At 48.2% G+C, this 19,980-nt stretch overlaps 1 protein-coding gene across 1 annotated transcript in view; it reads left to right on the top strand.

Moving 5' to 3' along the window:
* LOC144592981 (serine/threonine-protein kinase OSR1-like) overlaps nt 1–8,931 on the top strand; it is a 119,622-nt gene extending 110,691 nt beyond the window's left edge. Inside the window, exons 17-18 of the mRNA XM_078398387.1 lie at nt 2,242–2,306; nt 5,274–8,931. Of these exons, the coding sequence (XP_078254513.1) occupies nt 2,242–2,306; nt 5,274–5,348 (140 nt within the window). The 3' untranslated portion in view covers nt 5,349–8,931. The remainder of the gene's footprint in view (nt 1–2,241; nt 2,307–5,273) is intronic.
* The last annotated feature ends 11,049 nt before the right edge of the window (nt 8,932–19,980 follow it).

Raw genomic sequence — 19,980 nt, 5'->3', positions numbered from 1 at the left:
TGCAAATTTGCGAGTGTTACTTTTAACTACATCATCCAAATCATTAATATATATTGTAAATAGTTGTGGCCCCAACACCGAGCCCTGCGTTACCCCACTCGCCACTGCCTGCCATTCTGAAAAGGACCTGTTTATTCCTACTCTTTGTTTCCTGTCTGCCAAACAATTTTCTATCCATGTCAATACCCTACCCCCAATACCATGTGCTCTAATTTTGCCCACTAATCTCCTATGTGGAACCTTATCAAAGGCTTTCTGAAAGTCTAGATACACTACATCCACTGGCTCCCCTTCATTCATTTTACTTGTCACATCCTCAAAAAATTCCAGAAGATTAGTCAAGCAGGATTTCCCCTTCATAACTCCATGCTGACTTGGACCAATCCTTTTTACTGCTATCCAAATGCGTAGTTTTTCCTCTTTAATAATTGGCTCCAGCATCTTCACCACCACCGATGTCAGGCTAATGTCATGATAAGGTAATAACGTTTAGTGCAAGGTAAAGCTCACAAAAGTCCGATCATGGTCTGAGTATAAGAAAATAACTGCAGATGCTGGTACAAATCGAAGGTATTTATTCACAAAATGCTGGAGTAACTCAGCAGGTCAGGCAGCATCTCAGGAGAGAAGGAATGGATGACGTTTCGGGTCGAGACCCTTCTTCAGACTGAGGGTCACCAATAAGGTAGATAGTAGTTCAGGACTGCTCTCTGGTTGTGGTTGAAACTGTCCCTGAATCTGGGATTGTCACACAGCGTGGAAGCAGGCCCTTCAACCCAACTTGCCCACACTGACTAATGTCCCATCTACAATAGTCCCACCTGCCTGCTTTTGGCCCATATCCCTCTTCAACCTGTCCTATCCACACTCGCCTGCAGATTCAGGGACAGTTTCTTCCCAGCTGTTATCAGGCAACACAATCATCCTACTGTGGCGTCACCAGAACTGGAACGATCACGTGACCGGGAGATGACAGTTGGTGATGACAGTTGACAGTTGGTGATGACAGTTGATGGTTGGAGATGACAGTTGATGGTTGGAGATGACAGTTGACGGTTAGAGATGACAGTTGACAGTTGGTGATGACAGTTGACAGTTGGAGATGACAGTTGACAGTTGGTGATGACAGTTAACTGTTGGAGATGACAGTTGACTGTTGGAGATGACAGTTGACAGTTGGAGATGACAGTTGATAGTTGGAGATGACAGTTGACAGTTGGTGATGACAGTTAACTGTTGGAGATGACAGTTAACTGTTGGAGATGACAGTTGACAGTTGGAGATGACAGTTGACGGTTGGAGATGACAGTTGACGGTTGGAGATGACAGTTGACGGTTGGAGTTGACAGTTGACTGTTGGAGATGACAGTTGACAGTTGGAGATGACAGTTGACTGTTGGAGATGACAGTTGACGGTTGGAGATGACAATTGACGGTTGGAGATGACAGTTGGAGATGAGAAGCTCAGCTCGAGCCCACGATTGGACATTCGTGTGGTGCTCCTCTCAACAGCAACAAGCACCTAACTGTTCTCCTAACTAAGCGCGCGTGTTCAACCACTGTTTCGTTAATAAAACCCGTGTGATTCACGACGCTTGGTTTACTGCACCACCACAATATCTGCAAAGGGATGAGATAGGGAGAGTACCTTGGAGGGAATGGTGTTTCCACAACCCCACTGTATCTGCCAGTCTTTGTACTTGAGCATCACCACTGAAGGAAGAACTCCAACAACCTCTTCTCCTTGAACAGCAAATATCACAATCCAGATCTGAATTTTCCAATCCCCTGAAGGTTTGTGAAGAAACATCGCAAAATAGGTGCATGAGTAGGCCATTCGGCCCTTCTGCACCCGGGCAAATTCCTTGTATGTGTACATACTTGGCCAATAAGATTTATTCAATTCAATTTGAAACCGTTGAACAATTGGCCTTTGCTGGATTGACTTTCTTGAGGTTATTCCGGGGAAAGCAATTTTTGTGAGGCACTTTGAGACATTTTCGATATCACTGGATAAATATTTGCCACAAGCAAAGTGTAATCAGGTCAAGAATGGTTTAGCTGTGACATGGGCTGACAACGGAACAATGAAATTCTAGATAGTAAATGTGATAAGCTCAGCAAATATTAACACAATTTCAGGTTGGGTGTGTATGGTGAAAAGTTTATATTTGCTCATTGGTATTTTAATAAGTAAAAATGAAAATGTTAGTTTTTAACTTGGTTTTTTTCTAAAATCAGTTGCTGCAAATCTACAGAAAATAGTGGATGAACCAGCTGTAAATAGATCCGTCACGTTCAAATTGGTGAGTAGACTTGTCGCCGATTTTAATATCAGAATCAAAAATGTCACCTCGGGCATTGAGTGTGTATGGGAAAGGAATTGACAGAGTTACGAATGATTAGAGATTGGAGGGAGATGCAGTCAGTGCAGGAAAGTGGCCTGGTATTAAATAGTGAAAGGCTTGGATAGAGTGGTTGTGGAGAGGATGTTTCCACTAGTGGGGGAGTCTAGGACCAGAGGGCACAGCCTCAGAATTAAAGGACGTTCCTTTAGGAAAGAGACTTGGAGAAATTTCTTTAGTCAGAGGGCGGTGAATCTTTGGAATTTATTGCCACAAAAGGGCAGTGGAGGCCAAGTCAGTGGATATTTTTAAGGCAGAGATAGATGGATTCTTGATTAGTACAGGTGTCAGGGGTTATGGGGAGAAGGCAGGAGAATGGGGTTGAGGGGGAGAGATGGTCCAGCCATGATTGAAAGGTGGTGTAGACTTGATGGGCCGAATGCCCTAATTCTGCTCCTATCACTTATGAACATAAATACTCGTATTCACACAGTGTGGAAACAGGCCCTTCAACTAAACTTGCCCACAGTGACCAACGTCCGATCTACACTAGTCCCACCTGCCTGCATTTGGCCCAAATCCCTCTAAACCTGTCCTATCCGTGTACCCGTCTAAATGTTTCTTAAACCGTGCCCACCGTGACGTTGAACGACAGAGCAGGTCACAACCCCAGAATGGCCAGCTCTCCTCTTTTTTATGTTCTTGCAATTCTGGTTTGCAATTCAATGCTTTCATTAAGCCAGTAAGGTCTAGGAAAGAATATCTGTTAAAGGTAGGGGTGTCAACTATCTCACTCCCAAATACGGGACAATGTGACGTCACCGCCCCACGTGACCTCTCCCAGCCAGCGACCACGTGCTCCCCCTCCACCAATGGCAGCCGCCTGGGCCGGGAAGTGGGTTGCTACGTAATCTCCGTTAGGTGGTGCCCGGGCCTCCGGACCTACACTGTCCGGGCCTACACTGTCCGGAGCTAAAATGTCGGAAACCTAGAGTTTCGGGACCTAAACCGTCGGGGCCTGCAGCGTCCGGACCTACAGCTTCGGGGCCTACAGCGTCCGGGCCTACAGTGTCCCCCGGGCCTGCAGTGTCCAGGCCTACAGCTTCCGGGCCTACAGTGTCCCCCGGCCTGCAGTGTCCCCCGGCCTGCAGTGTCCAGGCCTACAGCGTCCGGGCCTACAGTGTCTCCCGGGCCTGCAGTGTCCAGGCCTACAGCTTCGGGGCCTACAGCGTCCGGGCCTACAGTGTCCCCCGGGCCTGCAGTGTCCAGGCCTACAGCTTCCGGGCCTACAGTGTCCCCCGGCCTGCAGTGTCCAGGCCTACAGCGTCCGGGCCTACAGTGTCCCCCGGGCCTGCAGTGTCCAGGCCTACAGCTTCGGGGCCTACAGCGTCCGGGCCTACAGTGTCCCCCGGGCCTGCAGTGTCCAGGCCTACAGCTTCCGGGCCTACAGCGCCCCCCGGACCTAATAAAGGACAAGGGTGGTCCCGTACAGGACCAACTAATTAAGCCCAAAATACAGGATGTCCCGGCTAATACGGGACAGTTGGCAACCGTAGTTAAAGGTCCAACGTCAAGTGGTGAGGGCATGAATAAAGAGTCATCCAGCACGGAACAGGCCCATCAACCCAAACTGTCCATGCCAACCAAGATGCCTCATCTAAGCTACTCCCAGCTGCCCTCATGTGGGCCATAACCCTCTCAATCCTTGCACTCTATGTATCTGTCCAAATGTCCTTTCCCTCCTTAAACGAAGGAACAACTTTAGTTACTCTGTCCTCCAGGACCTTCTCTGCACAGATCCAAGTCCACCAAGAATAGAAAGGGTTCAGCCAAGCTTGAAAGGATTTACGAGGATGTTGCCAGGACTAGAGGGTGTGAGCTATAGGGAGAGGTTGAGTAGGCTGGGTCTCTATTCCTTGGAGCGCAGGAGGATGAGGGGAGATCTTATAGAGGGGTACAAAATCATGAGGAAAAATCGGGTAGATGCACAGTCTTTTACCCAGAGTAGGGGAATCGAGGACCAGAGGACATAGGTTCAAGGTGAAGGGGAAAAGATTTAATAGGAATCCGAGGGGCAACTTTTTCTTACAGAGGGTGGTCGGTGTATGGAACAAGCTGCCAGAGGAGGTAGTTGGGGCTGGGACTATCCATTGTTTAAGAAACAGTTGGACAGGTACATGGATAGGACAGGTTTGGAGGGATATGGACCAAGCGCAGGCAGGTGGGACTAGTGTAGCTGGGACATTGTTGGCCGGTGTGGGCGAGTTGGGCCGAAGGGCCTATGTCCTCTTCCTAGTCAGGCCTTCTATATATTGCCTAAGGAAACTTTCCTTGTCACACTTATCAAATTCCACTGAAGATAGCCACAAAATGCTGGAGTAGAAACATAGAACCATAGAAAATAGGTGCAGGAGGAGGCTATTCGGCCCTTCGATCCAGCACCGCCATTCAATGTGATCACGGCTGATCATTCACAATCAGTAACCCGTGCCTGCCTTCTCCCCATATCCCTTGATTGCACTAGCCCCTAGAGCTCTATCTAACCTTCTTTTAAATTCATCCAGTGAATCCGATTTCCTCCCACATCTCAAAGACGTGGCGGTTTGCAGGTTAATCGGCCCCTCTGTAAATTGCCCCCTTGTGTGTAGGGAGTGGATGAAAAAGTGGGATAACACAGAACGAGTGTGTACGGGTCAGCATGGACTCGGTGGGCCGAAGGGCCTGTTTCTGTGCTGTATTTATCAAAATCCTTAACATACAATCACAGTATGGTGAAAAAGAGACCCTTCAGTCTGAAGAACGTCACCTATTCCTTCTCCAGTGATGCTGCCTGACCCGCTGAGTTACTCCAGCATTTTGTGTCTACCTAATCTAAACATGATGCTTTATTGTTATATTAAAACATTTTTATTTTTTATTTTCCTGCAGGCCTCTGGAATGGAAGAATCTGATATTCCTGATGATGTTAAACTCATAGGATTTGCACAACTTACCATTAGTTAAATCACACTATCCAACAAAACATAAACCTGCTGACCCCCTCATCTGTGAATAGGTATCTCGCTGGTGATGGCCTGAGGAAATGTACTGCCAAAGAGTGACGATCTTATGCCCTTCGAACTCGCCATGTTTGCCCTGCCACTCTCCCTGTAACCAGGAATGTACAATTAGAAGTGAACCCAGCGTTTGCTTTCACAATGGAGTATTCGCCCTCAAGAGCTTCTGCAAGGGCTCTGCTTGCTGAGTTATTGCCCCCAAAATATGACGTGTGGTTGCCTGACGTGGGTGAACTAGAGCTGCCGGTTCTCTCTCTGCCCTCTCTCTCCCTTCCTTCCTCCCTCCTCTGCATTCCCCTACCTCCAGCAGCGTCCTTCCCCCCCCCCCTCCCTCCCCACCAGCCTTCACCCACCGCTGCCGACTTTCCCCTTCAATAATGGCCTTATTTTTTTACTGTGCTTTACCGATCAGTGAAAGGAGAGGTGACCTCCCTCCCTCCCCCCCCAGTTCTCGAATCAGACCGAGGGATTTGCGTGGGGTTGCAGTAACGAGCCCTTTAAATTGATGACTAGCCTTTTCCTTCGAGAAATCATAACGAATACGGATTATAATGAATCTTGCGACCCACCCCGGGACATGTTGTGTGCAAGGGACTGCAGCCCAGAGCAATGGGCAGCGTGTGTACTTTGGTGTGTGCACACCTCTTGTTCACTCCAGCTCCCAGGCACATTGTTAACTGCCTTTGCTGTGATCTGCGGGTAGAATTTCTCTCTTGTTTCTGCGGTTAACGGGTGAAACCAAATTTAAATATAACTATTAATGAAGAATAACTTTGCTTTTTTCCATTTGTGTATCGAAAACGGTCAAGGGGTAATCTGCATCCCCACCCCGTTACCGCGCACAAAAATAATGTGTCAAACAAATAAACTTCCCAATCAGCTCGTTCCGTTCCCTGTTGACCTTCGCCTGCCGCCAGCAAGGAAAAAAGCTGGCTTTGAGGAACTTTCCAATTGTCCGATCTTTCAGCTGGAAAGTGATTTCCAAGTTTCAGCTGTGAATGCTTCAATTGCATTGATTCTCTTGAAAGGTTGCAGGCTCGATTTGGTTTCAAGTCTCGGTAGTTTTTTTTTTTGGAGTGATTTGTTAAAAAGTTGTTACTGATTCCTTCCGGGCACGTAATGGAAAAAATAACACAAGATGTACTGTATTGTGCATCGTCGTGTTGGGGCTTATACAATGTATTGGTACTATCATGCTATTGAAGATTACACGTAAGCCAATACACTTTAAAGTTGCACTAAACCTCTGTGTGAACCTGCTTTGTTATTCTAACCCTCCTGCATTCTAGCCATCGCTGAGATATATTTGCAATATGTTTTCCTGATGCTAAATAGCTGGCAGAATCTTCCCATGCTACGCCTCGTAAAGTTGAAAAAAACTGCAGGTGTTGGTTAAAATCGAAGGTAGACAGGCAATGCTGGAGTAACTCAGCGGGTCAGGCAGCATCTGTGGAGAACATGGATAGGTGACGTTTCACAGAGTGCTGGAGTAACTCAGCGGGTCAGGCAGCATCTCGGGAGAGAAGGAATGGGTGACGTTTCGGGTCGAGACCCTTCTTCAGACCACACAGTCCACTCTCCAACATTTAAAGGAGACTTGGACAGGTTCGTGCAGAGGGATGTGGGCCAAACGAGGGCGAATGGAACGAGCGTAGATGGGGCATCTTGGTCAGCATGGGCGTGATGGGCCAAAGGGCCTGTTTCCGTGCTGTGTGGCTTCTGTGACTAAAAACAAAAATCTTTTATTTGCTCAGAAGATGTGGATGTTGTGGGCACCCAACACAACAAAGGCTGTCCACCCTCAATTGTTCCTGATGAATACCAGCGTCAGTACAGAGTGTGAAGTAGGGTCTCGACCTGAAACGTCAGCCATCCCTTCTCTCCCGAGATGCTGCCTGACCTGCTGAGTTACTGCAGCATTGTGTATCTACCTTAAAGTTGAACTATGTTGTGACGTAGTTTGTCAATTTGCCGTGCCCGTGCCTTGTACCTCACTGACCATCGCTTGACAACACAGTACTGGGCGCGACCAATTGCCCTTGCTTGGGAAGTTCAACACACATTACGTGTAGCATCAGCCAGTCGGTGTGAAGGCACAAATGGAATGCCCAGTGGTTGATGGTGAATGGCTGCCTGGGTTTGAAGAGCCACACACTGATCAGCCAAAACATTATGACCTGACGAGCCAAAACATTATGACCTGACGAGCCAAAACATTATGCCCACCTGCCTAATATGCTGTTGGTCCTCCGTGTGCAGCCCCATACGCAGCAGGATGCGATGCACTGTGTATTGTGACACATTCCTCCCGTCACCACCATTAACATTTTCTGTGACTTGTGCCACAGTCGACCTTCTGTCGGTTCGGACCAGACGGGATAGCCTTCGTTGCCCTCGCGCATCGATGAGCCTTGGGCGCCCAACACCCTGTCTGTCGCCGGTTTGTGGTTTGTCCCTCCTCGGACCACTGTCGGTAGGTACTCACCACTGCTGACAGGGAGCACCCCACAAGCCTTGCCGTTTCAGAGATGCTCTGACCCAGTCGTCTGGCTAGAACAATTTGGCCCTTGTCAAAGTCGCTCAGGTCTTTACTCCTGCCCATTTCTCCTGCATCCAACACATCAACTTCAAGAACTGACTGTTCACTTGCTGCCTAATATATCCCACCCCTTGACAGGTGCCATTGTAACAAGATAATCAATGTTATTCACTTGGCTTGTCAGTGGTCATAATGTTTTGGCTGATCGGTGTAGATTGCAGTAGTTAAGGCATTAGCCGCAGTGGTGACTATCCCTCCAATCTACATCAGCAGATTGTTACAGGTCCTAAGAAGCATCGAACCAAACTTGAACAGGGTGTCAGTTTACAGAGTTATGCTTACATTAGGCCGAGTAATGTTTGGTTATTGCTGAGGAGAAGCCTTTAACTCTTATTAATGAATCCAAAAAGAAAGATTCATAGGTGCAGGAGTAGGCCATTCGGCCTTTCGAGCCAGCATCGCCATTCAATATGATCACGGCTGATGATCCAAAATCAGTGTCCCGTTCCTGCTTTCTCCCCATATCCCTTGATTCTGTTAGCCCTAAGAGCTAAATCTAACTCTCTCTTGAAAACATCCAGTGAATTGGCCTCCACTGCCCTCTGTGGCAGAGAATTCCACAGATTCACAATTCTCTGGGTGAAATGGTTTCCCCTATAATTTGGAATCAAATTGGCTCAGAGCTAGCTCCAACTTATTGACTGCCAGAAAATGGAGGCATGGGGAACCGCAGATGCTGGAATCTTGAGCAAAGCACTAAAGTGCTGGAGGAACTCGGTGGATCAAGCGGCATGTGTGGAGGGAATGGGGAAGGGTCCTGACCTGAAACATCGCCTGTCCATGCCTTCCACAGATGCTGCCTGACTGACTAATTTCCTCCAGCACTCTGCGTTTTGCTTGTCAAAAGCTGTGTCCTGCACCACCTCCAGTGGCCATGGTGAAGATAACTTTTTCAGTCAGACAGTTGTGAATTTGTGGAATTCTCTTCCTCAGAAGGCAGTGGAGGCCAATTCTCTGAATGCATTCAAGAGAGAGCTAGATAGAGCTCTTAAGGATAGCGGAGTCAGGGGGTATGGGGAGAAGGCAGGAACGGGGTACTGATTGAGAATGATCAGCCTTGATCACATTGAATGGTGGTGCTGGCTCGAAGGGCCGAATAGCCTACTCCTGCACCTATTGTCTATATGTCCTGGATCAGATCCATTGGCCTTAGTGAAGTTACTTCCCAGGCAACCTCCACTGGCCATAGTGAAGATGTCCCACACCACCTCCACTGGCCACCGTGCAGATGTCCCACACCACCATTGGCCATAGTGAAGATGTCCCACACCACCTCCATTGACCACAGTGAAGATGTCCCACACCACCTCCACTGGCCATAGTGAAGATGTCCCACACCACCTCCACTGGCCATAGTGAAGATGTCCCACACCACCTCCATTGACCACAGTGAAGATGTCCTGGATCATTCCCATTGGTAATAGTGAAGATGTCCCACACCACCTCCATTGGCCATTGTGAGGATATGTGCTGCACCACCTTCATTGGCCAGGGTGAAGCCAAGTCCTGGACAACCTTCATTGGCCAGGGCGAAGCCAAGTCCTGGACAACCTTCATTGGCCAGGGTGAAGCCAAGTCCTGGACCACCTCCATTGGCCAGGGTGAAGACTCCCTTCCTGATGCTGGTTTGTGAAGGTACCTTTACCAATAAGAACGTGCCACCACACCCGAGCTCTTGAAATGTAATTTTCAGCCACATCCATCTATCAAGTTATCTTCCTTTCCACACTGGAAGCCAAGAGGCTAGACTACAAAGGCCTTGTCCATTGGGTTGTGTCATTGTCCATTTTCTCTGTGTTTCTGGCCAGAGCAGACACAAGTCAGACAATAGACAATAGGTGCAGGAGGAGGCCATTTGGCCCTTCGAGCCAGCACCGCCATTCAATGTGATCATGGCTGATCATTCTCAATCAGTACCCCGTTCCCGCCTTCTCCCCATACCCCCTGACTCCGCTATCCTTAAGAGCTCTATCTAGCTCTCTCTTGAATGCATTCAGAGAATTGGCCTCCACTGCCTTCTGAGGCAACTCTCAACTCTGACTGAAAAAGTTTTTCCTCATCTCATTTCTAAATGACCTTACCCCTTATTCTTAAACTGTGGCCCCTTGTTCTGGACTCCCCCAACATTGGGAACATGTTTCCTGCCTCTAACGTGTCCAACCCCTTAATAATCTTATACGTTTCGATAAGATCCCCTCTCATCCTTCTAAATTCCAGTGTATACAAGCCTAGTCGCTCCAGTCTTTCAACATACGACAGTCCCGCCATTCCGCGAATTAACCTAGTAAACCTACGCTGCATTTGAGGACTGGTTGGTGGAGGATAAAGTGGAGCCACAAAATGGCACAGCTTGTTTGACGTGTGCTTTTAAAATGGTGTTTCTAAACCAGTCGGCTTCATCTTGGATCGAGATACCCGAGAGAGATGTGTATTTTGAAATGACTGAATTTGATTGATGGAATTGTGTGTGCTTTGTAAATAAGAGACTTTGTTTTTTTTATTATTTTGAAATCACTGAGTCTTTCGCTCGTGGTCTGTTGACACACTGGCTTTGGGTAATTTCAAGGTACAAATATTGTCTTTGGTAGGTCAGCATTTGTCTTCCTTTCCATGGGACGTGTCGGATCTTTCATGTGGAGCACTTGCATGATTTCTAACAACTATTTTCTGAGTTTGTACAGACCTACATCGGTCATGTTATTAATGTACACCGATCAGCCAAAACATTATGACCTGGTGAGCCAAAACATTATGCCCACCTGCCTAATATGCTGTTGGCCCTCCGTGTGCAGCCCCATACGCAGCAGGGTGCGATGCACTGTGTATTGTGACACATTCCTCCCGTAACCACCATTAACATTGTCTGTGACTTGTGCCACAGTCGACCTTCTGTCGGTTCGGACCAGACGGGATAGCCTTAGTTGCCCTCGCGCATCGATGAGCCTTGGGCGCCCAACACCCTGCCTGTCGCCGGTTTGTGGTTTGTCCCTCCTCGGACCACTGTCGGTAGGTACTCACCACTGCTGACCGGGAGCACCCCACAAGCCTTGCCGTTTCACAGATGCTCTGGCCCAGTCGTCTGCCCATAACAATTTGGCCCTTGTCAAAGTCGCTCAGGTCTTTACTCCTGCCCATTTCTCCTGCATCCAACACATCAACTTCAAGAACTAACTGTTCACTTGCTGCCTAATATATCCCACCCTTGACAGGTGCCATTGTAACAAGATAATCAATGTTGTGTAAGAAAATAACTGCAGATGCTGGTACAAATCGAAGGTATTTATTAACAAAATGCTCGAGTAACTCAGCAGGTCAGGCAGCATCTCAGGAGAGAAGGAATGGGCAACGTTTCGGCTCAAGACCCTTCTTCGATGTTATTCACTTCACCTGTCAGTGGTCATAATGTTTTGGCTGATGGGTGTATATATCTATTAGCTATTACTGAAGCTAACTCATTGTGACCCAACAGAGGTGTCACTTATTTTTCAGATTGTTTTGGAATTTTTTGCATGGTTTTGCTAATTCCTTTGAATCAATAAAACAGCAAACTATCTTTTGCGTGCTTCAAGGTGAGACAGGTATCTGATACATGTAATTAGGTTAACTTTAAGATGTCCTAGGGAAAAGTTAGTTAGTTGAAAGTGGAAAGAATTGTCCCGACCCGAAACTCCCATCACAAAGGCTGCCTGATCCGCTGAGTTACTCCATCACTTTGTGTTTTGCTTGTAGTTAGAAACATAGAAAATAGCTAGCAGAAGTAGGCCCTTCGAGCCACAATGTGATCATGGCTGATCATCCAGAATCAGTACCCCGTTCCTGCTTTCTCCCCATATCCCTTGATTCCGTTAGCCCTAAGAGCTCTGTCCAACTCTCTCTTGAAAACATCCAGTGAATTGACCTCCACTGCCTTCTGTGGCGAAAAGTTAAGGGCGTTGTAATGGATGTTGGCCCCACATTCCTGTCACAGGAATAACGTCTATTTGCATGACACCAGGTGCAGCGGGTAGAGCTGCTGCCTTACAGCGCCAGAGACCAGGGTCCACTCCTGACCGCGGGTGCTGTGTGTGTGCGCGCAGTTTGCACATTCTCCCTGTGACCGCGTGGGTTTCCTCCGGGTGCTCCGGTTTCCCCCCACATCAAACAAAGAAGTGCGGGTTTGTGGGTTAATTGGCCCTCAGTAAACTTGTTCCCAGTGTGTAGGGAGTGGATCAGAAAGTGGGATAACACAGAACTAGTGTGAACATGGTGATCGATGGTCGGCGTGGACTCTAATGCCTGTTTCTGTGTTTTTTCTCTAAAACTATATAAAACTAAAAACAACTGGAAAATATTTGCTATTAGTCATTTGATTTTTTTTTTGAAGAGACCTGTTCATAATAATCATATTGCTACGGCACACGTAACAGCCCCTTCGGTCCAACTTGCCCCATCTAAGCTAGTCCCATTTACCCAAGTTTGGCCCAGATCCTTTTTAAGTGGGCGGCACGGTGGCGCAGCGGTAGAGTTGCTGCCTTACAGCACTTACAGCCAGAGACCCGGGTTCCATCCTGACCGCGGGCGCTGTCTGTACGGAGTTTGTACGTTCTCCCCGTGACCTGCGTGGGTTTTCTCCGGGTGCTCCAGTTTAGTCCCACACTCCAAAGACGTGCAGGTTTGTAGGTTAATTGGCTTGGTATGAATGTAAAATTGTCCCTAGTGTGTGTAGGATAGTGTTAGTGTGCGGGGGATCGCTGGTCGGCGCGGACCCGGTGGGCCGAAGGGCCTGTTTCCGTGCTGTATCTCTAAATTAAACTAAACTGAATGTTATTATACCAACCTCAGCTACCTTCTCTGGTAAACACGTTCCAGACACCCAACATTCTCTGTGTGGTAAAAGTTACCCCTCTGATTCGTATTAAATCTTCGCCCTTGCACTTTACAATACAATACAATACAATGCAATATATCTTTATTGTCATTGTACAGGGGTACAACGAGATTGGGAATGCGCCTCCCATACGATGCAATAATTTAATGAGCTAGTCAGTATCAATTTATACAACCCAATGAAACAAATTGTAACAGTTTGAGGCATCGTGTGTTGTAGATGCCCTCCAAGGCTGGTAGCTGTGTTCCGGTGGTCCTCTGAGCTCTATGGACTACCCGCTGAAGAGCTTTCCTCTCTGCCTCCGTACAGCTGAGGTACCACACAGGGATGCCATGCGTTAGGATGCTCTCTATGGTGCAGCGGTAGAAGGTTGTCAGCAGCTGTTGGGGTAGACCAGACTTTTTCAGTGTTCTTAGGTAGAACAGTCGATGCTGTGCCTTATTGACCAGCGCAGCAGTGTTATTGGACCATGTTAGGTCCTCCGAAATGTGAGTGCCCAGAAACTTGAAGCTGGACACTCTCTCCACACTGTCCCCGTTGACAAAGATCGGGGCGTAGTCCCCGTAAACAAATGCCCATCTCATTTTTAATTTCCCCCACGCTAGGAAAAGCTCTGTGCATTCCCCTCATGATCTTCTCTGCCTTGAGATCAGTCCACAGTCCACAGTCCAAGCCTACCCAACCTCTCCCTTTAGATCAGGCCCTCAGGTCCTGGCAACATCCAAGTAAATCTCTGCACTCTTTACAGCTTAACAACACCTTTCCTATGGCAGGACTAACAAATCTGAACACAATATTCCTAATAGAGTGATACAGTGTGGAAACAGGCCCTTCGGCCCAACTCGCACACACCGGCCAACAATGTCCCAGCTACACTAGTCCCACCTGCCTGCGCTTGGTCCATATCCCTCCAAACCTGTCCTATCCATGTACCTGTCCAACTGTTTCTTAAACGATGGGATTGTCCCAGCCTCAACTACCTCCTCTGGTAGCTTGTTCCGTACACCCACCACCCTCTGTGTGAAAATGTTACCCCTCGGATTCCTATTAAATCTTTACCCCTTCACCTTGAACCTGTGTCCTGTGGTCCTCGATTCCCCTACTCTGGGCAAGAGACTGTGCATCTGGAACGATGTGTAGAAAGGAACTGAAGATGCTGGTTTAAATTGAAGACAGACACAAAATGCTAACCCTAACGAGTGCATTGGTGCTACCTCTTGTACCCATGCAGAACTCACTGACTTCATACACTTCACTTCCAATTTCCATCCTGCTCTTAAATATACCTGGACTATCTCCGACATCTCCCTCCCGTTTCTGGACCTCACCATCTCCATCACAGGAGACAGACTAGTGACTGACATCTACTATTAACCCACTGACTCGCATAGCTATCTGGACTACACTTCTTCCCACCCTGTCTCCTGCAAAACCTCTATCCCCTACTCCCAATTCCTCCGTCTACGCCGCATGTGCGCCCGGGACGAGGTGTTTCACACTAGGGCATCCGAGATGTCCTCATTCTTCAGGACCCAAATAGTCTTTCCAGGTGAGACAGAGGTTCACCTGCACCTCCTCCAACCTCATCTATTGCATCCTCTGCTCCAGATGTCAACTTCTTTACATCAGTGAAACCAAACGCAGGCTCGGCGATCGCTTCGCTGAACACCTGCGCTCAGTCCGCCTTAACCAACCTGATCTCCCGGTGGCTGAGCACTTCAACTCCCCCTCCCACTCCCAGTCTGACCTTTCTGTCATGGGCCTCCTCCAGTGCCATAGTGAGGCCCACTGGAAATTGGAGGAACAGCACCTCATATTTCACCTGGGCAGCTTGCAACTTCTCCAACTTTAGATAGTTCCTCTGTCCCTCTCTTCCCCTCCCCCTTCCCAGATCTCCCACTATCTTCCTGTCTCCACCTATATCCTTCCTTTGTCCCGCCCCCCCTGACATCAATCTGAAGAAGGGTCTCGACCCGAAACGTCACCCATTCCTTCTCTCCTGAGATGCTGCCTGACCTGCTGAGTTACTCCAGCATTTTGTGAATAACCCTAACCCTAATACTCCTAATGTGGCCTCACCAACATGTAGTATAATTGCAACATAACATCCCAACTTTTCTATTCAATGGAACAATGCTTATACTCCACGATCCCTCTATTCTACATTGTCCCCAAAGCTCTACTGTTCACGATGAAAGTGCTCCTTTGCTGACACCTCAGTCACTTCCCCTGTCCTATTTCCCAAGAGTCCTCTTCCTCTGTCAACTCTGTCCTCTTCCTAGTCAGGCCCTCTTTATAATGCCGAAGGGCACTTTCCTGGTCACGCATATCAAATTCCACCGAAGATGGCCATAAAATGCTGGAGTAGAAACATAGAAAATAGGTGCAGGAGGAGACCATTTGGCCCTTCGAGCCAGCATGGCCATTCATTGTGATCAAGGCTGATCATCCACAATCAGTAACCCGTGCCTGCCTTCTCCCCATACCCCTTGATTCCGCCAGCCCCTAGAGCTCTGTCTAACTCTCTTTTAAATCCATCCAGTGACTTGGCCTCCACTGCCCTCTGTGGCAGAGAATTCCACAAATTCACAACTCTCTGGTAAACTCAGTAACTCAGCGGCACAGGCAGCATCTCTGGAGAGAAGGAATGGGCGACGTTTCGGGTCGAGACTGAGAGTCAGGGGAAAGAGGGAGATACAGAGATACACAAGGTGAAGGTGTGAACACGAGACGAAGATCAAGCCTGTCTATCAGCGCCCTTGGAACCATGACTGTCCTTGTCTGTTATAAAAGTTAAAATGTTCCACTGTGACAATCCTATTGTTGCATCTTTGCACAATCTCCCGATATCTTTGCTCCATTAATTCCAATGGGCTATTTGGGGCGGGGGGGGGCTATAGTGAACATCTACATCTAATATCTCCGCGCCACACACAAAACCTCCCTGGATTGTGCCTCAGTCATTTATCATAGCTCAGTGATGTTCCCCTTAATCAAAAAATGCAACTCTGCCGCCTTCTCCTCCTCCCCCTCCCTTCATCTCTATCTCTTCTCTTGCACCTGCACCATGGAATGTTGAAACATAGAAAATAGGTGCAGGAGGAGGCCATTTGGCCCTTCGAGCCAGCACCGCCATTCATTGTGATCGCGGCTGATCATCCACAATCAGTAACCCGTGCCTGCCTTCTCCCCATACCCCTTGATTCCGCTAGCCCCTAGAGCTCTATCTAACTCTCTTTTAAATTCATCCAGTGAATCAGCCTCCACTGCCCTCTGTGGCAGAGAATTCCACAAATGCACAACTCTCTGGGTGAAACAGTTTCTTCTCACCTCAGTTTTAAATGGCCTCCCCTTTATTCTTAGACTGTGTGGCCCCTGGTTCTGGACACCCCCAACATTGGGAACGTTCTTCCTGCATCGAGCTTGTCCGGTCCTTTTATAATTTTATACGTCTCTATAAGATCCCCTCTCATCCTTCTAAACTCCAGTGAGATGCCAGCTATGTCCTTACATCCTCCATATTTCTATGATGAACTTTAAAAGACATTTGGGCTGGTACATGGATAGCCAAGTTTTAGAGGGATAACGGGCAAAAGCAGGCAGGTGGGGCTGGTGTAGATGGGGCACCTTAGTAGGCATGGGCTAGTTGGGCTAGATGGGCCAAAGGGCCTTTTTCCACGCTGTATGACTATAATATCCCAGTCCCCCTGTACCGATCTCATGCCCTGAGATCATTGAATTGAATACGTTTATTGGCCAAGTATGTGCACATACAAGGAATGTACCTTGGTGCTCCGCTCGCAAGTAACAACACGAACATACAGTAAACAATTAAGAATAAAGCATAAAACATTAAAACATTAAGAATACATTACAGTTTAAACATGTGAGTGAAATAAACCAGAGGGAAAAAAAGACGACGGACGTTTGGTTATTGAGTGGAGCTACCACTCGTGGGAAAAAAAGCTGTGTTTATGTCTGGCTGTGGCTGCTTTGACAGTCCGGAGTCGCCTTCCAGAGGGAAGTGCTACAACGAGTTTGTGGCCAGGGTGAGAGGGCTCAGAGATGTTCCCTTCACCTATCGGGTATTGTGATAGATGCAATTTAACCAGCAGTGTTTCCTCGCTCCCAACCACGCTCACGCCCACGCCCGTCTTGTGCACTGAGCTTGCAACCTGTTGGCTTCTGCACAACCTCCAGCTTCTCATCTGCCTCACCGCTGCCCTGGGTCACACCTGCCCCGGACAAGCCAGAAGACCCACACTGGCATTTCAGCGCAATATTCAGGAAAGGTAGCTTGCTCGGGGAGCCCACCCTTTGAATGAGACATCCAGTGAGGCCCCGTTCACTCTCGTTTTTTTAGATTTAGCGATACAGCGCGGAAACAGGCCCTTCGGCCCACCGGTTCCGCGCCGCCCAGCGATCCCCGTGCATTAACACTATCCTACACACACTAGGGACAATTTTTACATTTACCCAGTCAATTAACCTACAAACCTGTACGTCTTTGGAGTGTGGGAGGAAACCGGAGCACCCAGGGAAAACCCACGCAGGTCACGGGGAGAACGTACAAACTCTGTACAGACGGCGCCCGTAGCCAGGATCGAACCTGGGTCTCCGGCGCTGCACTCGCTGTAAGGCAGCAACTCTACCGCTGCGCCACCGTGTCGCCGTTTGACCTGTTTTTACAAAATGGCAAATGGTCAGCTCGACATAGATGACCACATCTACACCAAACCCAAACCTATCAGGAGTTGATGAGGGCATTCGATTCAATTTGAGATACCAGCTATCAAGACAGATGTATAGCAACTCAATCTTCCCTCGCACAATTAAAGCATGGAATAGTCTTCATCCTACTATTGTTATTCAACCAGACGCAACTACATTTAAGGCAGCACTTCTTCTCCAAGAAGCCCTTCTTGCTTAAGTCCACACTCCGCCACCTCTAGTTTAAATTCCATTTGGAATATTCTGGAGGACCGAGAACCAAGAACAACACTTAAAAAATGCCGAGACACTTCTCTGAAAAGAAATGCCAAATAAGATCAGAAGAGCGGGCAAGGTGGCGCAGCGGGTCGAGCTGCTGCCTCACAGCGCCGGAGACCCGGGTCTCAACCTGACTACGGGTGCTGTCTGTACGGAGTTTGTACGTTCTCCCCGTGACCTGCGTGGGTTTTGGCCAGTTTCCTCCTACACTCCAAAGACGTGCAGGTTTGTAGGTTAATTGGCTTGGCATAAATGTAAATTATCCCTGGTGTGTGTGTGTGTGTGTGTGTGTGTGTGTGTGTGTGTGTGTGTGTGGGGTGTGTGTGTGTGTGGGGTGTGTGTGTGTGTGTGTGTGTGTGTGTGTGTGTGTAGGATAGTGTAGGTGTACAGATTCAGTGGGCTGAAGGGCCTGTTTCCGCACTGTATCTCTAAAACTAAAAACTAAAATGTCTTGCATCTTAACATAGCGAGAATTTGCTTCGTGCAAACTGGTTGCTATTTTTCCTACATTATAATTGTAGATGTATTTCAAAATTACTTTTGGATGTTGCATGACATTGAATCAGATATACCGTACATAGACACATTCAGTTCAAACTCCAGCGCAACAGGTGGAGCAAAGGGGCAGATACAGAGTGCAGAATATAGTTCTCAGCATTGTAGCGCACCAGTTCCACAGACAAAGTCCAATGTCCGCAATGGGGTAGAGGTGAATTGGACAGTACCCCAGCTTATGGAAGGGCCGTTCAGAAGCCTGATCACAGAGGGGAAGGGGCTGTTCCTGAGTCTGGTGGTGCGCGCTTTCAAGCTTCTGTACCTTCTGCCGGGCGGGAGAGGGGAGAAGAAGGAATGACCGGGGTGGGACACGGACACGTCTCTGATCATGCCGGCTGCTTTCCCGAGGCAGCGTGAAGTGTGGATGGAGTCGATGGTGGGGAGTGTGGTGTGTGTGATGGGCTGGGCTCCATCTACAATGGTGGGGAGTGTGGTGTGTGTGATGGGCTGGGCTCCATCTACAATGGTGGGGAGTGTGGTGTGTGTGATGGGCTGGGATACATCTACAATGGTGGGGAGTGTGGTGTGTGTGATGGGCTGGGCTACATCTACAACTCTGATCTCTTGTGGTCTTGAGCACAGCAGTTCCCAAGTTCTGGTGCATGCCGACAGTGTGCTTTCGATGGTGCAGGATCTGATATAAGGCATTGGAGACGTGTCGAACTTACTTAATCACCTGAAGGCGTAGAGATATTTGTGTGAACATGCCTGCACTATTGATGGAGAAAAGCATTTTAACAAGGATCTGGGCATTTTAATAGGTGATCTTTACTAAGATTGTACAAACTATTGTGAACATTGTCGTCTTGATGCCCAGTAATATTTTTCAAAGTTTTTATTTTAATGTTGAGTGTTTCGGTTTAGTTTAGTGTGGAGATACAGCACAGAAACAGGCCCTTCGGCCCACCGGGTCCGTGCAGCCCAGCGATCCCCGCACACTAACACTATCCTACACCCACTACGGACAATTTTTACATTTACCAAGCCATTTAACCTACAAACTTGCACGTCTTTGGAGTTTGGGAGGAAACCGAAGATCTCGGAGAAAACCCACGCAGGTCACGGGGAGAACGTACAGACAGCGGCCGTAGTCGGGATTGAACCCGGGTCTCCGGCGCTGCATTCGCTGTAAGGCGGCAACTCTACCGCTGTGCCATGGAGTTGCTGCCCTCAAAATCCAATGGAGAATGCGGGCATCGAACCTGCCTCCTCTCACATGCTAAGCGACTGCTCTACCATTTGAGCTAACTCCCCAATACTCAATACTTTTATATAGATCTCTTTCGAACTTGTTTCTATTGCGTGAGTTCAGTGGGTAGTTTAATGTAGTTGGAAATGGAGCCACCAATGTCTTGGCTTTATCTAGCCGAGCTAGACTGAGGAGATACCTTTTAATTCCCCTCGTGATTGTTATTTAGAGATTCGGTGTGAAAACAGGCCCCTGGTCCCAGCATGTTGACCAACGAACGCCCGTTCACCGGTTCCATCCTACACACACACTAGGGATTAGTTACAGAAGACAATTAACCTACAAACTTGCACGTATTTGGAGTGTGGGAGGAAACCGGA

Source organism: Rhinoraja longicauda, chromosome 4 (assembly GCF_053455715.1).
Source record: "Rhinoraja longicauda isolate Sanriku21f chromosome 4, sRhiLon1.1, whole genome shotgun sequence".
NCBI lineage: Eukaryota > Metazoa > Chordata > Chondrichthyes > Rajiformes > Arhynchobatidae > Rhinoraja > Rhinoraja longicauda.
This window is presented reverse-complemented; position numbering and strand designations above follow the sequence as displayed.